The sequence below is a fragment of the Salvelinus fontinalis genome, chromosome 7 (genome assembly GCF_029448725.1).
Source record: "Salvelinus fontinalis isolate EN_2023a chromosome 7, ASM2944872v1, whole genome shotgun sequence".
NCBI classification, from domain to species: domain Eukaryota; kingdom Metazoa; phylum Chordata; class Actinopteri; order Salmoniformes; family Salmonidae; genus Salvelinus; species Salvelinus fontinalis.
Window position 1 is genome coordinate 186,954 of NC_074671.1, and position 21,132 is coordinate 208,085.

General features: G+C 44.4%; 1 protein-coding gene across 1 annotated transcript in view; it reads left to right on the forward strand.

Annotated features, from left to right (window-relative positions):
• The first annotated feature begins 5,429 nt into the window (after positions 1 to 5,429).
• The window catches only part of mbtps2 (membrane-bound transcription factor peptidase, site 2), a 45,880-nt gene continuing 30,177 nt past the window's right edge, over positions 5,430 to 21,132 (forward strand). Inside the window, exons 1-4 of the mRNA XM_055928139.1 lie at positions 5,430 to 5,691; positions 9,578 to 9,726; positions 9,859 to 9,997; positions 10,304 to 10,407. Of these exons, the coding sequence (XP_055784114.1) occupies positions 5,617 to 5,691; positions 9,578 to 9,726; positions 9,859 to 9,997; positions 10,304 to 10,407 (467 nt within the window). The 5' untranslated portion in view covers positions 5,430 to 5,616. The remainder of the gene's footprint in view (positions 5,692 to 9,577; positions 9,727 to 9,858; positions 9,998 to 10,303; positions 10,408 to 21,132) is intronic.

A 21,132-nucleotide genomic window follows, 5' to 3' on the forward strand; every position in this document is an offset into this window, starting at 1 on the left:
GTTACGATTGCTAACTTTTGCTACTGGGAAATGGCTTGTCTTTCTGGCTATTGTGGTAAGCTAATATAACTCTATATTGTGTTTCGCTGTAAAACACTTAATAAATCGGAAATATTGGTTGGAATCACAAGATGCCTGTCTTTCATTTGCTGTACACTATGTATTTTTCAGAAATGTTTTATGATGAGTATTTAGGTATTTGACGTTGGTGTCTGTAATTATTCTGGCTGCTTTCGGTGCAATTTCTGATTGTAGCTGCAATGTAAACTATGATTTATACCTGAAATATGCGCATTTTTCGAACAAAACATAGATTTATTGTATAACATTTTATAAGACTGTCATCTGATGAAGTTGTTTCTTGGTTAGTTTGGTTGTTTCTAAGTTAGTTAGGTTGGCTTTGTGCATGCTACCTGTGCTGTGAAAAATGTCTGTCCTTTTTTTGTATTTGGTGGTGAGCTAACATAAATATACGTGCTGTTTTCGCTGTAAAACATTTTAAAAATCGGACATGTTGGCTGGATTCACAAGATGTGTACCTTTAATTTGCTGTATTGGAGCAAACTTACAGACAGGAAGTGAAAAATCTGAAAACGATGCTCTGTTCCAGGGCCTGCCTATTCAATTGCCTTATATTTATGGATATGCATGCACTTCATACGCCTTCCACTAGATGTCAACAGGCAGTGGAAGGTGGAATGGGGTGTCTAGCTTGATCTGGTCTGGCAAATCGGAATCCATGCTTCAAGATTGTTTTGATGGGATATGTTCCGAGCAGCTTCTGTCACACCCTGATCTGTTTCACCTGTCTTTGTGATTGTCTCCAACCCCCTACAGGGGTCGCCCATCTTCCCCATTATCCCCTGTGTACTTATACCTGTGTTCTCTGTTTGTCTGTTGCCAGTTCGTCTTGTTTGTCAAGTTTAAGTTTGTCCTGTCAGCTCCTGTCTTTTCACAGCCTCTCTTTTCTCATCCTCCTGGTTTTTGACCCTTGCCTGTCCTGACCCTGTACCCGCCCGCCTGACCACTCTTCCCGTCCCTGAGCCTGCCTGCCATCCCGTACCTCCGCTCCACGGAGATCATTTGTTTAAAATAAGACAATCATTTGGTGTGGAAGTAGGTAATGTAGTTATCTTATCTACGTTTCTTCCTCTGTCGAGCAACATATGGAGCCTCCCAGACAGCTCTTAACCTGTTCATCAACACGCTACGGCATGAACTGGAGCCATGGGGGTCAAATTCTAAACCATCATGCCTTCTTCATGTAAGAAAGGTGAGAAGCGGCAGGGCTTGGATGTAACACACAGAGGACATGGATTTAGAATGGAGGAAGAGTTTTAGTGTAACACACAGAGGACATTCATTTAGAATGGAGGAATGGTTTTAGTGTAACACACAGAGGACATGGATTTAGAATGGAGGAATGGTTTTAGTGTAACACACAGAGGACATGGATTTAGAATGGAGGAATGGTTTTAGTGTAACACACAGAGGACATGGATTTAGAATGGAGGAATGGTTTTAGTGTAACACACAGAGGACATGGATTTAGAATGGAGGAATGGTTTTAGTGTAACACACAGAGGACATGGATTTTGAATGGAGGAATGGTTTTAGTGTAACACACAGAGGACATGGATTTAGAATGGAGGAATGGTTTTAGTGTAACACACAGAGGACATGGATTTAGAATGGAGGAATGGTTTTAGTGTAACACACAGAGGACATGGATTTAGAATGGAGGAATGGTTTTAGTGTAACACACAGAAGACATGGATTTAGAATGGAGGAATGGTTTTAGTGTAACACACAGAGGACGAGAATTCAGATTTGAGGAATGGTTTTGATGTAACACATACTGCACATGAATGGAGTCAGGGTAATGTTTTGGTTTTAACAAGTGGAAGACATGATTGCTCTTTGACCATGATATGCTCATATGTTCTTACTGATTTCAATGTAGCACTCTAGAGTTGACTGACTGAGTGAGTGACAAAGTGGCTGACTGAGTGAGTGAGTGAGTGACGGAGTGACTGACTGACTGACTGAGCAACTGACTGACTGAGTGAGTGACGGAGTGACTGACTGACTGACTGAGAAACTGACTGACTGACTGAGTGACGGAGTGACTGACTGACTGAGTGAGTGACGGACTGACTGACTGACTGACTGACTGAGAAACTGACTGACTGAGTGAGTAAGCAAGCAGATACAAACACACTCACATTTGATTAGACTTTTTTTTGACAGACCTCTACTCACAGATACCCCCCTCTCTTCCATTCCCTCCCGATCATCCACCCATGTCTTCACCCTAGAATTCCACGCATCAAGAATACCAGTATCATCTGAATATATAATGCAGTATATGCTATCTCAGGGCAGCTGCTCCTACAGTCATCCACATATACTGTACATAGGGACAGGATAGATGACTGAGAACTGTGGCGATCCAGTTGAGATGGATTTCTTGGTACTGTGCTCACTGTTGAATCTCACCCATTGCGCTCTCATTGACAAAAAAAGATCCACAGAATAGGTTTTGGACTGGGCTCACATGCGCTCAACTCTTAAAGAGCTGATGGATGGGCCTGGAGAAATACGACCACTCGTTAATAGACATAGCTATGGATGCGAGGACTGACCATCCATGATATCAAAACTATTGTTTTAACCATGTTTTGAGGCTGTATAGTGTTTGCTTTACATTTACTTTGTTTACAAACATTGGAGTAAAATACCTAGAATACCTGGAATACCTAGGATAGGATAAAGCAATCCTTCTGCCCCCCCCCCCCCCTTAAAAGATTTAGATGCACTATTGTAAAGTGGCTGTTCCACTGGATGTCATAAGGTGAATGCACCAATTTGTAAGTCGCTCTGGATAAGAGCGTCTGCTAAATGACTTAAATGTAAATGTAAATGAGTAAAACAATATTATATGTTGGGTTCTGATGGCGTGTGACAGTTGAACTAAGCTCATGAGGCATTTGTACGTCATATTCTTTCAAATTGAATGGGTACATACCATTAGACGGTTCTCTAATTAAACATGTTCCCGCATATAAATACTTATACATTAGGATTGATACGGATTTGACGTTTAGAAAACCTATACAGTAGATGAGCTGGTTAAAAAGGTAACATTTAAAGTTGTCTTTCCTACAGAAACAGATCATGTCTTTCTATAAACAGTAGAGAAGCAGATTATTCAGTCAACCTTTTGATCTGTTGTTGATTATGGTGGTATTATTTATCAAAGTGCAGCTGCTACTACTGTTAAACCTTTGGATGCCATCTCCCATAATGCCCTTTGTTTTGTTACAGGCTAAAGGTTTGATACTCATCACTGAATCCTGTATCAGAAGGTTGACTGGACTTCGCTATAGACCCATAGATCTCTACATTACTCCCTTTTTGTATACGATGCCCTACTTCATAAACTTCCATCTTTTCTAACTTGAAGTATAGACCCCTAAGTTTCCTAACCCGTTCACAGGGTTAACTCTTAAGGTTCCTAGGGTCTCCACCGAGCTAGCTAAATCTGCTTTTAGTTTTAATGCACCATATTATTGGAACAAAATTCAAAATACATTTCATCTTGCGGATCCGGTTCAGGCAATTTAAAGTATTCACTGGGGACTTATTTGTTGAGGAAGATAACAGTTTTTCTGGGTGATTTGTGACGTTTTATTTGTGTCTCCCAATACTGTGTCTTTGTATTTAAATATATGTAACAGGGTTGAAATAGACATCCTTAGTTGTATAGGTTTTGTTGTAATTAAGCAGCCAGTGTGTGAATGTGTAGTTGTGGAGCCACCTGCTGTATTATTTGTGCAACTGCATCTCTGTGCATATAAACTCAGCAAATAAAAGAAACGTCTCTTTTTCAGGACCCTGTCTTGCAAATATAATTTGTAAAAATCCAAATAACTTCACAGATCTTCATTGTAAAGGGTTTAAACACTGTGTCCCATGCTTGTTCAATGAACAATAAACAATTAATGAACATGCACCTGTGGAACGGTCGTTAAGACACTAACAGCTTACAGACGGTAGGCAATTAAGGTCACAGTTATGAAAACGTAGGACACTAAAGAGAACGTTCTACTGACTCTGAAAAACACCAAAAGAAAGATGCCCAGGGTCCCTGCTCATCTGCGTGAACGTGCCTTAGGTATGCTGCAAGGAGGCTTGAGGACTGCAGATGTGACCAGGGCAATAAATTGCAATGTCCGTACTGTGAGACACCTAAGACAGCGCTATAGGGAGACAGGACGGACAGCTGATCGTCCTCGCAGTGGCAGACCACGTGTAACAACATCTGCACAGGTTCGGTACATCCGAACTTCACACCTGCGGGACAGGTACAGGATGGCAACAACAACTGCCCGAGTTACACCAGGAACGCACAATCCTTCCATCAGTGATCAGACTGTCCGCTATAGGCTTATTGTCTTAGGTGTCTCACAGTACGGACATTGCAATTTATTGCCCTGGCCACATCTGCAGTCCTCAAGCCTCCTTGCAGCATACCTAAGGCACGTTCACGCAGATGAGCAGGGACCCTGGGCATCTTTCTTTTGGTGTTTTTCAGAGTCAGTAGGTCTTTAGTGTCCTAAGTTTTCATAACTGTGACATTAATTGCCTACCGTCTGTAAGCTGTTAGTGTCTTAACGACCGTTCCACAGGTGCATGTTCATTAATTGTTTATGGTTCATTGAACAAGCATGGGAAACAGTGCTTAAACCCTTTACAATGAAGATCTGTAAAGTTATTTGTTTTTTTACGAATTATATTTGCAAGACAGGGTCCTGAAAAAGGGACGTTTTCTTCTTTAAATACAGAGGGTACACTAACCCTAACCCCCTTATATTTTCCTTAATTTTGTCAATAGTCAAATACTTTCTGTGGCACACATCAGTCAAATACTTTCTATAGAACAAACTTCACGTCAGGATAGGCAACCGAAATGAGTAATTCATGTATGTGTGTTATATTAAACAGAGTGAGTAAAATGTAGGCAAGACACAAACATTTCAGAACAACTACTAGTTGAATAAGACATGGGAGAGATGACGAATTTTGGCAAATAGATGTATTTATAGACTAATACACTTTAAACAAATAGCCAATTCGAAAACTGCAGACATTACTAGTGCCTCCCCCGCAATCAAACTGCCATAAAAATAAAATGAAACGCAGCCTAACGTGATCATTGACAGCTGCCTTGAAGGAGAGACACAAATAAAATAAAAATGCTTTCTGCTACTAAGATCAGTGAAATGTAGGCTAAACGGAGAACGGAGAGAAGAGCAGAAACCACAACGAGCAAGTCCCAGCAATGAAGAACCGAGTGTGTGAGAGTTCACGCGAAGGGGGAAGATTTTCGACGCAACACACCGGCATTTCCCCGGACGATCATTCTACACTTGACCGCCTGACCTTATCGACTGCTCTTGCCTTGCGTCATCGTCCCGGAAGTGGCGTCGCAGAGTGGTGCAGGTTTCAGTAAACAGTCGGTTAGCGACCATAAAGAATCATGAGCTTCTCTGTAACCGTATAGAGATTGAGTTATATTACTTCTCCCTGTATGTGTCTGTTCTTCCTCTCGTCATGATTCCCGTGCCGCTCGTGGTGTGCGTTTTGGGCGGCTGGTGCTTCGTCTATCTAACAGACGTGCTTCTGAAGGTAATGTTACGATCCCGGGGGTGTAATGTTTTACCCACTAGATGCTCGCTAACGTTAGTCATTAGATCCGGTCCATCGACCAAGTTATCTGCACGACCGACCAGATCTAACGAGTAATGTATTGGTATGTAATTAACCTGCTGTTATATTTGACCTATACGAGGTAGTTAGCTAGCTAACGGTAACTAACTAGTTCACTATTACGATATGTTTCCATCTGACACAGCAGAATGTGTTACCTGTAATAGCTAGAAACGACGTATGTACACATGGTGATCGATGTACATTGCAACAGAACAATGCATGTACTCTTGATTGTAATACAGTGTGTTCTGTCTAGACCAGGGACGGTCAACTCCGGTCCTCCGGGGCCACAGCGGTGGTCCCACTTCCCTCACAAACACAGCTCGTTAACTAACTGCATTCTAAACTCAAGATCATGATTAGTTGATTATTAGCTGGGGTAAAAGTAGGACACCAATTAGGCCTCAGAGGACTGGAGTTTTTCCCATCCTTGTGTAACGGATGTGAAATGGCTAGCTAGTTAGCGGGTACGTGCTACTAGCGTTTCAATCAGTTACGTCACTTGCTCTGAAACCTAGAAGTAGTGGTTCCTCTTTGCTCTGCAAGGGCCGAGGCTTTTGTGGAGCGATGGGTAACGACGCTTCGTGGGTGTCAGTTGTTGATGTTTGCAGAGGGTCCCTGGTTCGCGCCCGTGTCGGGGCGAGGGGACGTACTAAAATTATACTGTTACACTGGTCTAGACTATATGGGGTAAGGCCAGGGGCTAGTTAGGACTCAGAAATGGTGTTGGGGACACTGCTATATAGGGGCTAGTCGCACCTGCTGGTCAAAAATCATTTGGAACAGCCAAATTATTATAAATGACGTCGCACATGCCGTAGCACAGTGTGGCCTTTTGTCTTCTACCAAACCAATACCTAACCAATCGGGTGGTTGTTCGACAAAACTAAGCATCGGACGTCATTGATCACGTATTTCTGATAAAGTGATACGAGCATTAGGACACTATTTCGAAGCAAACTGCTTAGCAATGTCGATGCATACCTCGGAGCTTCGGAAACAACCGTAACACTACTACTGTGCTAGTGTAACGGATGTGAAATGGCTAGCTAGTTATAGCGGGTACGCGCTAGTAGCATTTCAATCAGTTACGTCACTTGCTTTGAGACTTTAAGTAGGGTTGCCCCTTGCTCTGCAAGGGCTGCGGCTTTTGTGGAGCGATGGGTAACGACGCTTCGTGGGTGACTGTTGTCGATGTGTGCAGAGGTTCCCTGGTTCGCGCCCGGGTAGGGGCGAGGGAACGGACGTAAAGTTAAACTGTTAAACTATCAACCCTTTCAGTTGGTGGCACCAGCACATCATTTCCATAATGTGCCTCTATTCCATACAGAACCAGGCTAATAATGACTAGCTATCTTTTAAATTAGCATGCCCTTGTGTTCATAGTCAAAATAACTATCATGGTCCAAACACACTAAGACAGTCATGAAGAGGGCACGACAAAACCTATTCCCGCTCAGGAGACTGAAAAGATTTGGCATGGGTCCCCAGATCCTCAAAAAGTTCTACAGCTGCACCATCGAGAGCAGGTTGCATCCCTGCCTGGTATGGCAACTGCTCGGCATCTGACCGTAAGGCGCTGCAGAGGGTAGTGTGTACATCACTGGGGCCAAGCTTCCTGCCATCCAGGATCTATATACTAGGCATGTCAAAGGAAAGCCCCAAAAATTGTTAGAGACTCCAGTCACCCATGTCATAGTCTGTTCTCGCTGCTACCGCACGGCAAGCGGTACCGGAGCGCCAAGTCTAGGACCAAATGGCTCCTTATCAGCTTTTACCCCCAAGCTTTAAGACTCCTGAACATCTAATCAAATGGCCCCTGGACTATTTACATTGACCCCCCCCCCCCTCCATTTGTTTTGTACACTGCTGCTACTCTCTGTTTATTATCTATGCATAGTCACTTCACCCCTACCTACATGTACAAATTACCTTGACTAACCTGTACCCCTCCACATTGACTCGGTACCGGTACCCCCTGTATATAGCCTCATTACTAACCTGTACCCCCTGTATATAGCCTGCACATTGACTCGGTACCGGTACCCCCTGTATATAGCCTCATTACTAACCTGTACCCCCTGTATATAGCCTCATTACTAACCTGTACCCCCTGTATATAGCCTGCACATTGACTCGGTACCGGTACCCCCTGTATATGGCCTCCACATTGACTCGGTACCGGTACCCCCTGTATATAGCCTCATTACTAACCTGTACCCCTGCACATTGACCCGGTACCGGTACCCCCTGTATATAGTCTCATTACTAACCTGTACCCCTGCACATTGACTCGGTACCGGTACCCCCTGTATATAGCCTCATTACTAACCTGTACCCCCTGTATATAGCCTCCACATTGACTCGGTAAGAGCACCCCCTGTATATAGCCTCATTACTAACCTGTACCCCTGCACATTGACCCGGTACCGGTACCCCCTGTATATAGTCTCATTACTAACCTGTACCCCTGCACATTGACTCGGTACCGGTACCCCCTGTATATAGCCTCATTACTAACCTGTACCCCTGTATATAGCCTCATTACTAACCTGTACCCCTGTATATAGTCTCATTACTAACCTGTACCCCCTGTATATAGCCTCATTACTAACCTGTACCCCTGTATATAGCCTCATTACTAACCTGTACCCCTGTATATAGCCTCATTACTAACCTGTACCCCTGTATATAGCCTCATTACTAACCTGTACCCCTGTATATAGCCTCATTACTAACCTGTACCCCTGTATATAGCCTCATTACTAACCTGTACCCCCTGTATATAGCCTCATTACTAACCTGTACCCCTGTATATAGCCTCATTACTAACCTGTACCCCCTGTATATAGCCTCATTACTAACCTGTACCCCTGTATATAGCCTCATTACTAACCTGTACCCCTGTATATAGTCTCATTACTAACCTGTACCCCTGTATATAGTCTCATTACTAACCTGTACCCCTGTATATAGTCTCATTACTAACCTGTACCCCTGTATATAGTCTCATTACTAACCTGTACCCCTGTATATAGTCTCATTACTAACCTGTACCCCCTGTATATAGTCTCATTATTAACCTGTACCCCCTGTATATAGCCTCATTACTAACCCTGTACCCCCTGTATATAGCCTCATTACTAACCTGTACCCCTGTATATAGCCTCATTACTAACCTGTTCCCCTGTATATAGCCTCATTACTAACCTGTACCCCCTGTATATAGTCTCATTACTAACCTGTACCCCCTGTATATAGCCTCATTACTAACCTGTACCCCCTGTATATAGTCTCATTACTAACCTGTACCCCTGTATATAGTCTCATTACTAACCTGTACCCCCTGTATATAGCCTCATTACTAACCTGTACCCCTGTATATAGTCTCATTACTAACCTGTACCCCCTGTATATAGTCTCATTACTAACCTGTACCCCCTGTATATAGTCTCATTACTAACCTGTACCCCCTGTATATAGTCTCATTACTAACCTGTACCCCTGTATATAGTCTCATTACTAACTCTGTACCCCCTGTATATAGTCTCATTACTAACCTGTACCCCCTGTATATAGTCTCATTACTAACCTGTACCCCCTGTATATAGTCTCATTACTAACCTGTACCCCCTGTATATAGCCTCATTACTAACCTGTACCCCCTGTATATAGTCTCATTACTAACCTGTACCCCCTGTATATAGCCTCATTACTAACCTGTACCCCTGTATATAGCCTCATTACTAACCTGTACCCCTGCACATTGTTGTAACACGTCCTCTCTTCTCCTCTCCCTCAGTTGTCTGAGTCATATGGTCATTGTTATGAGATGTGGCTAGGGTCAAAGGGTCTGTCTCTCTCTCCGTTCCACATCCGCTGGCAGACCTCCCTCTTCAACCGCCTCTTCTCACGCTGCGCTCGCATCAACCCCCACGCCCTCTACCTCTGGTAAGACCTGACCTCTGACCCTTAACCCTCATATCCTCTACCTCTGGTAATCCCTGACCCCTAACTCTTAACCCTAATTCCCTCTACCTCTTGTAAGACTTGTGCCCAGTACCACTGTGTGTTTGCGTGTAGGTTTACCAGTGGTCTAGTGTTTGGGCTGGTGTCTATGTGTGGTTCGGTGGTGCTGCTAATTAGAACCCTGCAGCAGACTATCCATCAGATGACATCAGACCACCCTCAGGGAGCCAATCAACAGACACTACAGGTGGTGGTACGTACAACGACGTGTGTGTGTGTGTGTGTGTGTGTACTGACTGCTGTGTGTGTGTGTACTGACTGCTGTGTGTGTGTGTACTGACTGCTGTGTGTGTGTATGTGTGTACTGACTGCTGTGTGTGTGTGTGTACTGACTGCTGTGTGTGTGTATGTGTGTACTGACTGCTGTGTGTGTGTATGTGTGTACTGACTGCTGTGTGTGTGTGTGTGTACTGACTGCTGTGTGTGTGTATGTGTGTACTGACTGCTGTGTGTGTGTGTACTGACTGCTGTGTGTGTACTGACTGCTGTGTGTGTGCAGGTCCCGGGTATAAACCTGCCAGTCAGTCAGCTGGCCTACTTCTTCTCTGCTCTGCTGGTCAGTGGGATCATACACGAACTGGGCCATGCCGTGGCAGCAATAAGGTAAGATATATATATACAAACACACTAACTCTGACCATGCTGTAACTGAACTGAGTCACTAACTCTGACCATGCTGTAACTGAGTCACTAACTCTGACCATGCTGTAACTGAACTGAGTCACTAACTCTGACCATGCTGTAACTGAACTGAGTCACTAACTCTGACCATGCTGTAACTGAGTCACTAACTCTGACCATGCTGTAACTGAACTGAGTCACTAACTCTGACCATGCTGTAACTGAGTCACTAACTCTGACCATGCTGTAACTGAACTGAGTCACTAACTCTGACCATGCTGTAACTGAGTCACTAACTCTGACCATGCTGTAACTGAACTGAGTCACTAACTCTGACCGTGCTGTAACTGAACTGAGTCACTAACTCTGACCGTGCTGTAACTGAACTGAGTCACTAACTCTGACCATGCTGTAACTGAACTGAGTCACTAACTCTGACCATGCTGTAACTGAACTGAGTCACTAACTCTGACCATGCTGTGACTGAGTCACTAACTCTGACCATGCTGTAACTGAGTCACTAACTCTGACCATGCGGTAACTGAACTGAGTCACTAACTCTGACCATGCTGTAACTGAGTCACTAACTCTGACCATGCTGTAACTGAACTGAGTCACTAACTCTGACCATGCTGTAACTGAACTGAGTCACTAACTCTGACCATGCTGTAACTGAACTGAGTCACTAACTCTGACCATGCTGTAACTGAACTGAGTCACTAACTCTGACCATGCTGTAACTGAGTCACTAACTCTGACCATGCTGTAACTGAGTCACTAACTCTGACCATGCTGTAACTGAGTCACTAACTCTGACCATGCTGTAACTGAGTCACTAACTCTGACCATGCTGTAACTGAGTCACTAACTCTGACCATGCTGTAACTGAGTCACTAACTCTGACCATGCTGTAACTGAGTCACTAACTCTGACCATGCTGTAACTGAGTCACTAACTCTGACCATGCTGTAACTGAGTCACTAACTCTGACCATGCTGTAACTGAGTCACTAACTCTGACCATGCTGTAACTGAACTGAGTCACTAACTCTGACCATGCTGTAACTGAGTCACTAACTCTGACCATGCTGTAACTGAACTGAGTCACTAACTCTGACCATGCTGTAACTGAGTCACTAACTCTGACCATGCTGTAACTGAGTCACTAACTCTGACCATGCTGTAACTGAACTGAGTCACTAACTCTGACCATGCTGTAACTGAGTCACTAACTCTGACCATGCTGTAACTGAACTGAGTCACTAACTCTGACCGTGCTGTAACTGAACTGAGTCACTAACTCTGACCGTGCTGTAACTGAACTGAGTCACTAACTCTGACCGTGCTGTAACTGAACTGAGTCACTAACTCTGACCATGCTGTAACTGAACTGAGTCACTAACTCTGACCATGCTGTGACTGAGTCACTAACTCTGACCATGCTGTGACTGAGTCACTAACTCTGACCATGCTGTAACTGAACTGAGTCACTAACTCTGACCATGCGGTAACTGAACTGAGTCACTAACTCTGACCATGCGGTAACTGAACTGAGTCACTAACTCTGACCATGCTGTAACTGAACTGAGTCACTAACTCTGACCATGCTGTAACTGAACTGAGTCACTAACTCTGACCATGCTGTAACTGAACTGAGTCACTAACTCTGACCATGCTGTAACTGAACTGAGTCACTAACTCTGACCATGCTGTAACTGAACTGAGTCACTAACTCTGACCATGCTGTAACTGAGTCACTAACTCTGACCATGCTGTAACTGAGTCACTAACTCTGACCATGCTGTAACTGAGTCACTAACTCTGACCATGCTGTAACTGAGTCACTAACTCTGACCATGCTGTAACTGAGTCACTAACTCTGACCATGCTGTAACTGAGTCACTAACTCTGACCATGCTGTAACTGAGTCACTAACTCTGACCATGCTGTAACTGAACTGAGTCACTAACTCTGACCATGCTGTAACTGAACTGAGTCACTAACTCTGACCATGCTGTAACTGAACTGAGTCACTAACTCTGACCATGCTGTAACTGAACTGAGTCACTAACTCTGACCATGCTGTAACTGAGTCACTAACTCTGACCATGCTGTAACTGAGTCACTAACTCTGACCATGCTGTAACTGAACTGAGTCACCAACTCTGACCATGCTGTAACTGAACTGAGTCACTAACTCTGACCATGCTGTAACTGAGTCACTAACTCTGACCATGCTGTAACTGAGTCACTAACTCTGACCATGCTGTAACTGAGTCACTAACTCTGACCATGCTGTAACTGAGTCACTAACTCTGACCATGCTGTAACTGAGTCACTAACTCTGACCATGCTGTAACTGAGTCACTAACTCTGACCATGCTGTAACTGAACTGAGTCACTAACTCTGACCATGCTGTAACTGAACTGAGTCACTAACTCTGACCATGCTGTAACTGAACTGAGTCACTAACTCTGACCATGCTGTAACTGAACTGAGTCACTAACTCTGACCATGCTGTAACTGAGTCACTAACTCTGACCATGCTGTAACTGAGTCACTAACTCTGACCATGCTGTAACTGAACTGAGTCACCAACTCTGACCATGCGGTAACTGAACTGAGTCACTAACTCTGACCATGCTGTAACCGAACTGAGTCACTAACTCTGACCATGCTGTAACTGAACTGAGTCACTAACTCTGACCATGCTGTAACTGAGTCACTAACTCTGACCATGCTGTAACTGAGTCACTAACTCTGACCATGCTGTAACTGAACTGAGTCACTAACTCTGACCATGCTGTAACTGAGTCACTAACTCTGACCATGCTGTAACTGAGTCACTAACTCTGACCATGCTGTAACTGAGTCACTAACTCTGACCATGCTGTAACTGAACTGAGTCACTAACTCTGACCATGCTGTAACTGAACTGAGTCACTAACTCTGACCATGCTGTAACTGAACTGAGTCACTAACTCTGACCATGCTGTAACTGAACTGAGTCACTAACTCTGACCATGCTGTGACTGAGTCACTAACTCTGACCATGCTGTGACTGAGTCACTAACTCTGACCATGCTGTAACTGAGTCACTAACTCTGACCATGCTGTAACTGAGTCACTAACTCTGACCATGCTGTAACTGAGTCACTAACTCTGACCATGCTGTAACTGAACTGAGTCACTAACTCTGACCATGCTGTAACTGAACTGAGTCACTAACTCTGACCATGCTGTAACTGAACTGAGTCACTAACTCTGACCATGCTGTAACTGAACTGAGTCACTAACTCTGACCATGCTGTAACTGAGTCACTAACTCTGACCATGCTGTAACTGAGTCACTAACTCTGACCATGCTGTAACTGAGTCACTAACTCTGACCATGCTGTAACTGAGTCACTAACTCTGACCATGCTGTAACTGAGTCACTAACTCTGACCATGCTGTAACTGAGTCACTAACTCTGACCATGCTGTAACTGAGTCACTAACTCTGACCATGCTGTAACTGAACTGAGTCACTAACTCTGACCATGCTGTAACTGAGTCACTAACTCTGACCATGCTGTAACTGAACTGAGTCACTAACTCTGACCATGCTGTAACTGAACTGAGTCACTAACTCTGACCATGCTGTAACTGAACTGAGTCACTAACTCTGACCATGCTGTAACTGAGTCACTAACTCTGACCATGTTGTAACTGAGTCACTAACTCTGACCATGCTGTAACTGAGTCACTAACTCTGACCATGCTGTAACTGAACTGAGTCACTAACTCTGACCATGCTGTAACTGAGTCACTAACTCTGACCATGCTGTAACTGAACTGAGTCACCAACTCTGACCATGCGGTAACTGAACTGAGTCACTAACTCTGACCATGCGGTAACTGAGTCACTAACTCTGACCATGTTGTAACTGAGTCACTAACTCTGACCATGCTGTAACTGAGTCACTAACTCTGACCATGCTGTAACTGAACTGAGTCACTAACTCTGACCATGCTGTGACTGAACTGAGTCACTAACTCTGACCATGCTGTAACTGAACTGAGTCACTAACTCTGACCATGCTGTAACTGAGTCACTAACTCTGACCATGCTGTAACTGAGTCACTAACTCTGACCATGCTGTAACTGAGTCACTAACTCTGACCATGCTGTAACTGAGTCACTAACTCTGACCATGCTGTAACTGAGTCACTAACTCTGACCATGCTGTAACTGAGTCACTAACTCTGACCATGCTGTAACTGAGTCACTAACTCTGACCATGCTGTAACTGAACTGAGTCACTAACTCTGACCATGCTGTAACTGAACTGAGTCACTAACTCTGACCATGCTGTAACTGAACTGAGTCACTAACTCTGACCATGCTGTAACTGAGTCACTAACTCTGACCATGCTGTAACTGAACTGAGTCACTAACTCTGACCATGCTGTAACTGAGTCACTAACTCTGACCATGCTGTAACTGAGTCACTAACTCTGACCATGCTGTAACTGAGTCACTAACTCTGACCATGCTGTAACTGAACTGAGTCACTAACTCTGACCATGCTGTAACTGAGTCACTAACTCTGACCATGCTGTAACTGAGTCACTAACTCTGACCATGCTGTAACTGAACTGAGTCACTAACTCTGACCATGCTGTAACTGAGTCACTAACTCTGACCATGCGGTGACTGAACTGAGTCACTAACTCTGACCATGCTGTGACTGAGTCACTAACTCTGACCATGCTGTAACTGAACTGAGTCACTAACTCTGACCATGCTGTAAGTGAACTGAGTCACTAACTCTGACCATGCTGTAACTGAACTGAGTCACTAACTCTGACCATGCTGTAACTGAACTGAGTCACTAACTCTGACCATGCTGTGACTGAGTCACTAACTCTGACCATGCTGTAACTGAGTCACTAACTCTGACCATGCTGTAACTGAGTCACTAACTCTGACCATGCTGTAACTGAGTCACTAACTCTGACCATGCTGTAACTGAGTCACTAACTCTGACCATGCTGTAACTGAGTCACTAACTCTGACCATGCTGTAACTGAGTCACTAACTCTGACCATGCTGGAACTGAGTCACTAACTCTGACCATGCTGTAACTGAGTCACTAACTCTGACCATGCTGTAACTGAGTCACTAACTCTGACCATGCTGTAACTGAGTCACTAACTCTGACCATGCTGTAACTGAGTCACTAACTCTGACCATGCTGTAACTGAACTGAGTCACTAACTCTGACCATGCTGTAACTGAACTGAGTCACTAACTCTGACCATGCTGTAACTGAGTCACTAACTCTGACCATGCTGTAACTGAACTGAGTCACTAACTCTGACCATGCTGTAACTGAACTGAGTCACTAACTCTGACCATGCTGTAACTGAGTCACTAACTCTGACCATGCTGTAACTGAGTCACTAACTCTGACCATGCTGTAACTGAGTCACTAACTCTGACCATGCTGTAACTGAACTGAGTCACCAACTCTGACCATGCTGTAACTGAACTGAGTCACTAACTCTGACCATGCTGTAACTGAGTCACTAACTCTGACCATGCTGTAACTGAACTGAGTCACTAACTCTGACCATGCTGTAACTGAACTGAGTCACTAACTCTGACCATGCTGTAACTGAACTGAGTCACTAACTCTGACCATGCTGTAACTGAGTCACTAACTCTGACCATGCTGTAACTGAACTGAGTCACCAACTCTGACCATGCTGTAACTGAACTGAGTCACTAACTCTGACCATGCTGTAACTGAGTCACTAACTCTGACCATGCTGTAACTGAGTCACTAACTCTGACCATGCTGTAACTGAGTCACTAACTCTGACCATGCTGTAACTGAACTGAGTCACCAACTCTGACCATGCGGTAACTGAACTGAGTCACTAACTCTGACCATGCTGTAACTGAGTCACTAACTCTGACCATGCTGTAACTGAACTGAGTCACTAACTCTGACCATGCTGTAACTGAGTCACTAACTCTGACCATGCTGTAACTGAACTGAGTCACTAACTCTGACCATGCTGTAACTGAGTCACTAACTCTGACCGTGCTGTAACTGAACTGAGTCACTAACTCTGACCGTGCTGTAACTGAACTGAGTCACTAACTCTGACCGTGCTGTAACTGAACTGATTCACTAACTCTGACCATGCTGTAACTGAACTGAGTCACTAACTCTGACCATGCTGTAACTGAACTGAGTCACTAACTCTGACCATGCTGTGACTGAGTCACTAACTCTGACCATGCTGTAACTGAGTCACTAACTCTGACCATGCTGTAACTGAACTGAGTCACTAACTCTGACCATGCTGTAACTGAGTCACTAACTCTGACCATGCGGTAACTGAACTGAGTCACTAACTCTGACCATGCTGTAACTGAGTCACTAACTCTGACCATGCTGTAACTGAACTGAGTCACTAACTCTGACCATGCTGTAACTGAACTGAGTCACTAACTCTGACCATGCTGTAACTGAACTGAGTCACTAACTCTGACCATGCTGTAACTGAGTCACTAACTCTGACCATGCTGTAACTGAACTGAGTCACTAACTCTGACCATGCTGTAACTGAGTCACTAACTCTGACCATGCTGTAACTGAACTGAGTCACTAACTCTGACCATGCTGTAACTGAACTGAGTCACTAACTCTGACCATGCTGTAACTGAGTCACTAACTCTGACCATGCTGTAACCGAACTGAGTCACTAACTCTGACCATGCTGTAACTGAGTCACTAACTCTGACCATGCTGTAACTGAACTGAGTCACTAACTCTGACCATGCTGTAACTGAACTGAGTCACTAACTCTGACCATGCTGTAACTGAACTGAGTCACTAACTCTGACCATGCTGTAACTGAACTGAGTCACTAACTCTGACCATGCTGTAACTGAGTCACTAACTCTGACCATGCTGTAACTGAGTCACTAACTCTGACCATGCTGTAACTGAACTGAGTCACCAACTCTGACCATGCGGTAACTGAACTGAGTCACTAACTCTGACCATGCTGTAACTGAGTCACTAACTCTGACCATGCTGTAACTGAACTGAGTCACTAACTCTGACCATGCTGTAACTGAACTGAGTCACTAACTCTGACCATGCTGTAACTGAACTGAGTCACTAACTCTGACCATGCTGTAACTGAGTCACTAACTCTGACCATGCTGTAACTGAGTCACTAACTCTGACCATGCTGTAACTGAGTCACTAACTCTGACCATGCTGTAACTGAACTGAGTCACTAACTCTGACCATGCTGTAACTGAGTCACTAACTCTGACCATGCTGTAACTGAGTCACTAACTCTGACCATGCTGTAACTGAGTCACTAACTCTGACCATGCTGTAACTGAACTGAGTCACTAACTCTGACCATGCTGTAACTGAACTGAGTCACTAACTCTGACCATGCTGTAACTGAACTGAGTCACTAACTCTGACCATGCTGTAACTGAACTGAGTCACTAACTCTGACCATGCTGTGACTGAGTCACTAACTCTGACCATGCTGTAACTGAGTCACTAACTCTGACCATGCTGTAACTGAGTCACTAACTCTGACCATGCTGTAACTGAACTGAGTCACTAACTCTGACCATGCTGTAACTGAACTGAGTCACTAACTCTGACCATGCTGTAACTGAACTGAGTCACTAACTCTGACCATGCTGTAACTGAACTGAGTCACTAACTCTGACCATGCTGTAACTGAACTGAGTCACTAACTCTGACCATGCTGTAACTGAACTGAGTCACTAACTCTGACCATGCTGTAACTGAACTGAGTCACTAACTCTGACCATGCTGTAACTGAGTCACTAACTCTGACCATGCTGTAACTGAGTCACTAACTCTGACCATGCTGTAACTGAGTCACTAACTCTGACCATGCTGTAACTGAGTCACTAACTCTGACCATGCTGTAACTGAGTCACTAACTCTGACCATGCTGTAACTGAGTCACTAACTCTGACCATGCTGTAACTGAGTCACTAACTCTGACCATGCTGTAACTGAGTCACTAACTCTGACCATGCTGTAACTGAGTCACTAACTCTGACCATGCTGTAACTGAACTGAGTCACTAACTCTGACCATGCTGTAACTGAACTGAGTCACTAACTCTGACCATGCTGTAACTGAACTGAGTCACTAACTCTGACCATGCTGTAACTGAGTCACTAACTCTGACCATGCTGTAACTGAGTCACTAACTCTGACCATGCTGTAACTGAACTGAGTCACCAACTCTGACCATGCGGTAACTGAACTGAGTCACTAACTCTGACCATGCGGTAACTGAGTCACTAACTCTTGACCATGTTGTAACTGAGTCACTAACTCTGACCCTGCTGTAACTGAGTCACTAACTCTGACCATGCTGTAACTGAACTGAGTCACCAACTCTGACCATGCGGTAACTGAACTGAGTCACTAACTCTGACCATGCGGTAACTGAGTCACTAACTCTGACCATGTTGTAACTGAGTCACTAACTCTGACCATGCTGTAACTGAGTCACTAACTCTGACCATGCTGTAACTGAACTGAGTCACTAACTCTGACCATGCTGTGACTGAACTGAGTCACTAACCCTGACCATGCTGTAACTGAACTGAGTCACTAACTCTGACCATGCTGTAACTGAACTGAGTCACTAACTCTGACCATGCTGTAACTGAGTCACTAACTCTGACCATGCTGTAACTGAGTCACTAACTCTGACCATGCTGTGACTGAGTCAATAACTCTGACCATGCTGTGACTGAGTCACTAACTCTGACCATGCTGTGACTGAGTCACTAACTCTGACCATGCTGTGACTGAGTCACTAACTCTGACCATGCTGTGACTGAGTCACTAACTCTGACCATGCTGTAACTGAGTCACTAACTCTGACCATGCTGTAACTGAGTCACTAACTCTGACCATGCTGTAACTGAGTCACTAACTCTGACCATGCTGTAACTGAGTCACTAACTCTGACCATGCTGTAACTGAGTCACTAACTCTGACCATGCTGTAACTGAGTCACTAACTCTGACCATGCTGTAACTGAGTCACTAACTCTGACCATGCTGTAACTGAACTGAGTCACTAACTCTGACCATGCTGTAACTGAACTGAGTCACTAACTCTGACCATGCTGTAACTGAACTGAGTCACTAACTCTGACCATGCTGTAACTGAACTGAGTCACTAACTCTGACCATGCTGTAACTGAGTCACTAACTCTGACCATGCTGTAACTGAGTCACTAACTCTGACCATGCTGTAACTGAGTCACTAACTCTGACCATGCTGTAACTGAACTGAGTCACTAACTCTGACCATGCTGTAACTGAGTCACTAACTCTGACCATAATGTAACTGAGTCACTAACTCTGACCATGCTGTAACTGAACTGAGTCACTAACTCTGACCATGCTGTAACTGAGTCACTAACTCTGACCATGCGGTGACTGAACTGAGTCACTAACTCTGACCATGCTGTGACTGAGTCACTAACTCTGACCATGCTGTAACTGAACTGAGTCACTAACTCTGACCATGCTGTAACTGAACTGAGTCACTAACTCTGACCATGCTGTAACTGAACTGAGTCACTAACTCTGACCATGCTGTAACTGAACTGAGTCACTAACTCTGACCATGCTGTGACTGAGTCACTAACTCTGACCATGCTGTAACTGAGTCACTAACTCTGACCATGCTGTAACTGAGTCACTAACTCTGACCATGCTGTAACTGAGTCACTAACTCTGACCATGCTGTAACTGAGTCACTAACTCTGACCATGCTGTAACTGAGTCACTAACTCTGACCATGCTGTAACTGAGTCACTAACTCTGACCATGCTGTAACTGAGTCACTAACTCTGACCATGCTGTAACTGAACTGAGTCACTAACTCTGACCATGCTGTAACTGAGTCACTAACTCTGACCATGCTGTAACTGAACTGAGTCACTAACTCTGACCATGCTGTAACTGAACTGAGTCACTAACTCTGACCATGCTGTAACTGAACTGAGTCACTAACTCTGACCATGCTGTAACTGAGTCACTAACTCTGACCATGCTGTAACTGAGTCACTAACTCTGACCATGCTGTAACTGAACTGAGTCACCAACTCTGACCATGCTGTAACTGAACTGAGTCACTAACTCTGACCATGCTGTAACTGAGTCACTAACTCTGACCATGCTGTAACTGAACTGAGTCACTAACTCTGACCATGCTGTAACTGAACTGAGTCACTAACTCTGACCATGCTGTAACTGAGTCACTAACTCTGACCATGCTGTAACTGAGTCACTAACTCTGACCATGCTGTAACTGAACTGAGTCACCAACTCTGACCATGCGGTCACTGAACTGAGTCACTAACTCTGACCATGCTGTAACTGAGTCACTAACTCTGACCATGCTGTAACTGAACTGAGTCACTAACTCTGACCATGCTGTGACTGAACTGAGTCACTAACTCTGACCATGCTGTAACTGAACTGAGTCACTAACTCTGACCATGCTGTAACTGAACTGAGTCACTAACTCTGACCATGCTGTAACTGAGTCACTAACTCTGACCATGCTGTAACTGAGTCACTAACTCTGACCATGCTGTAACTGAGTCACTAACT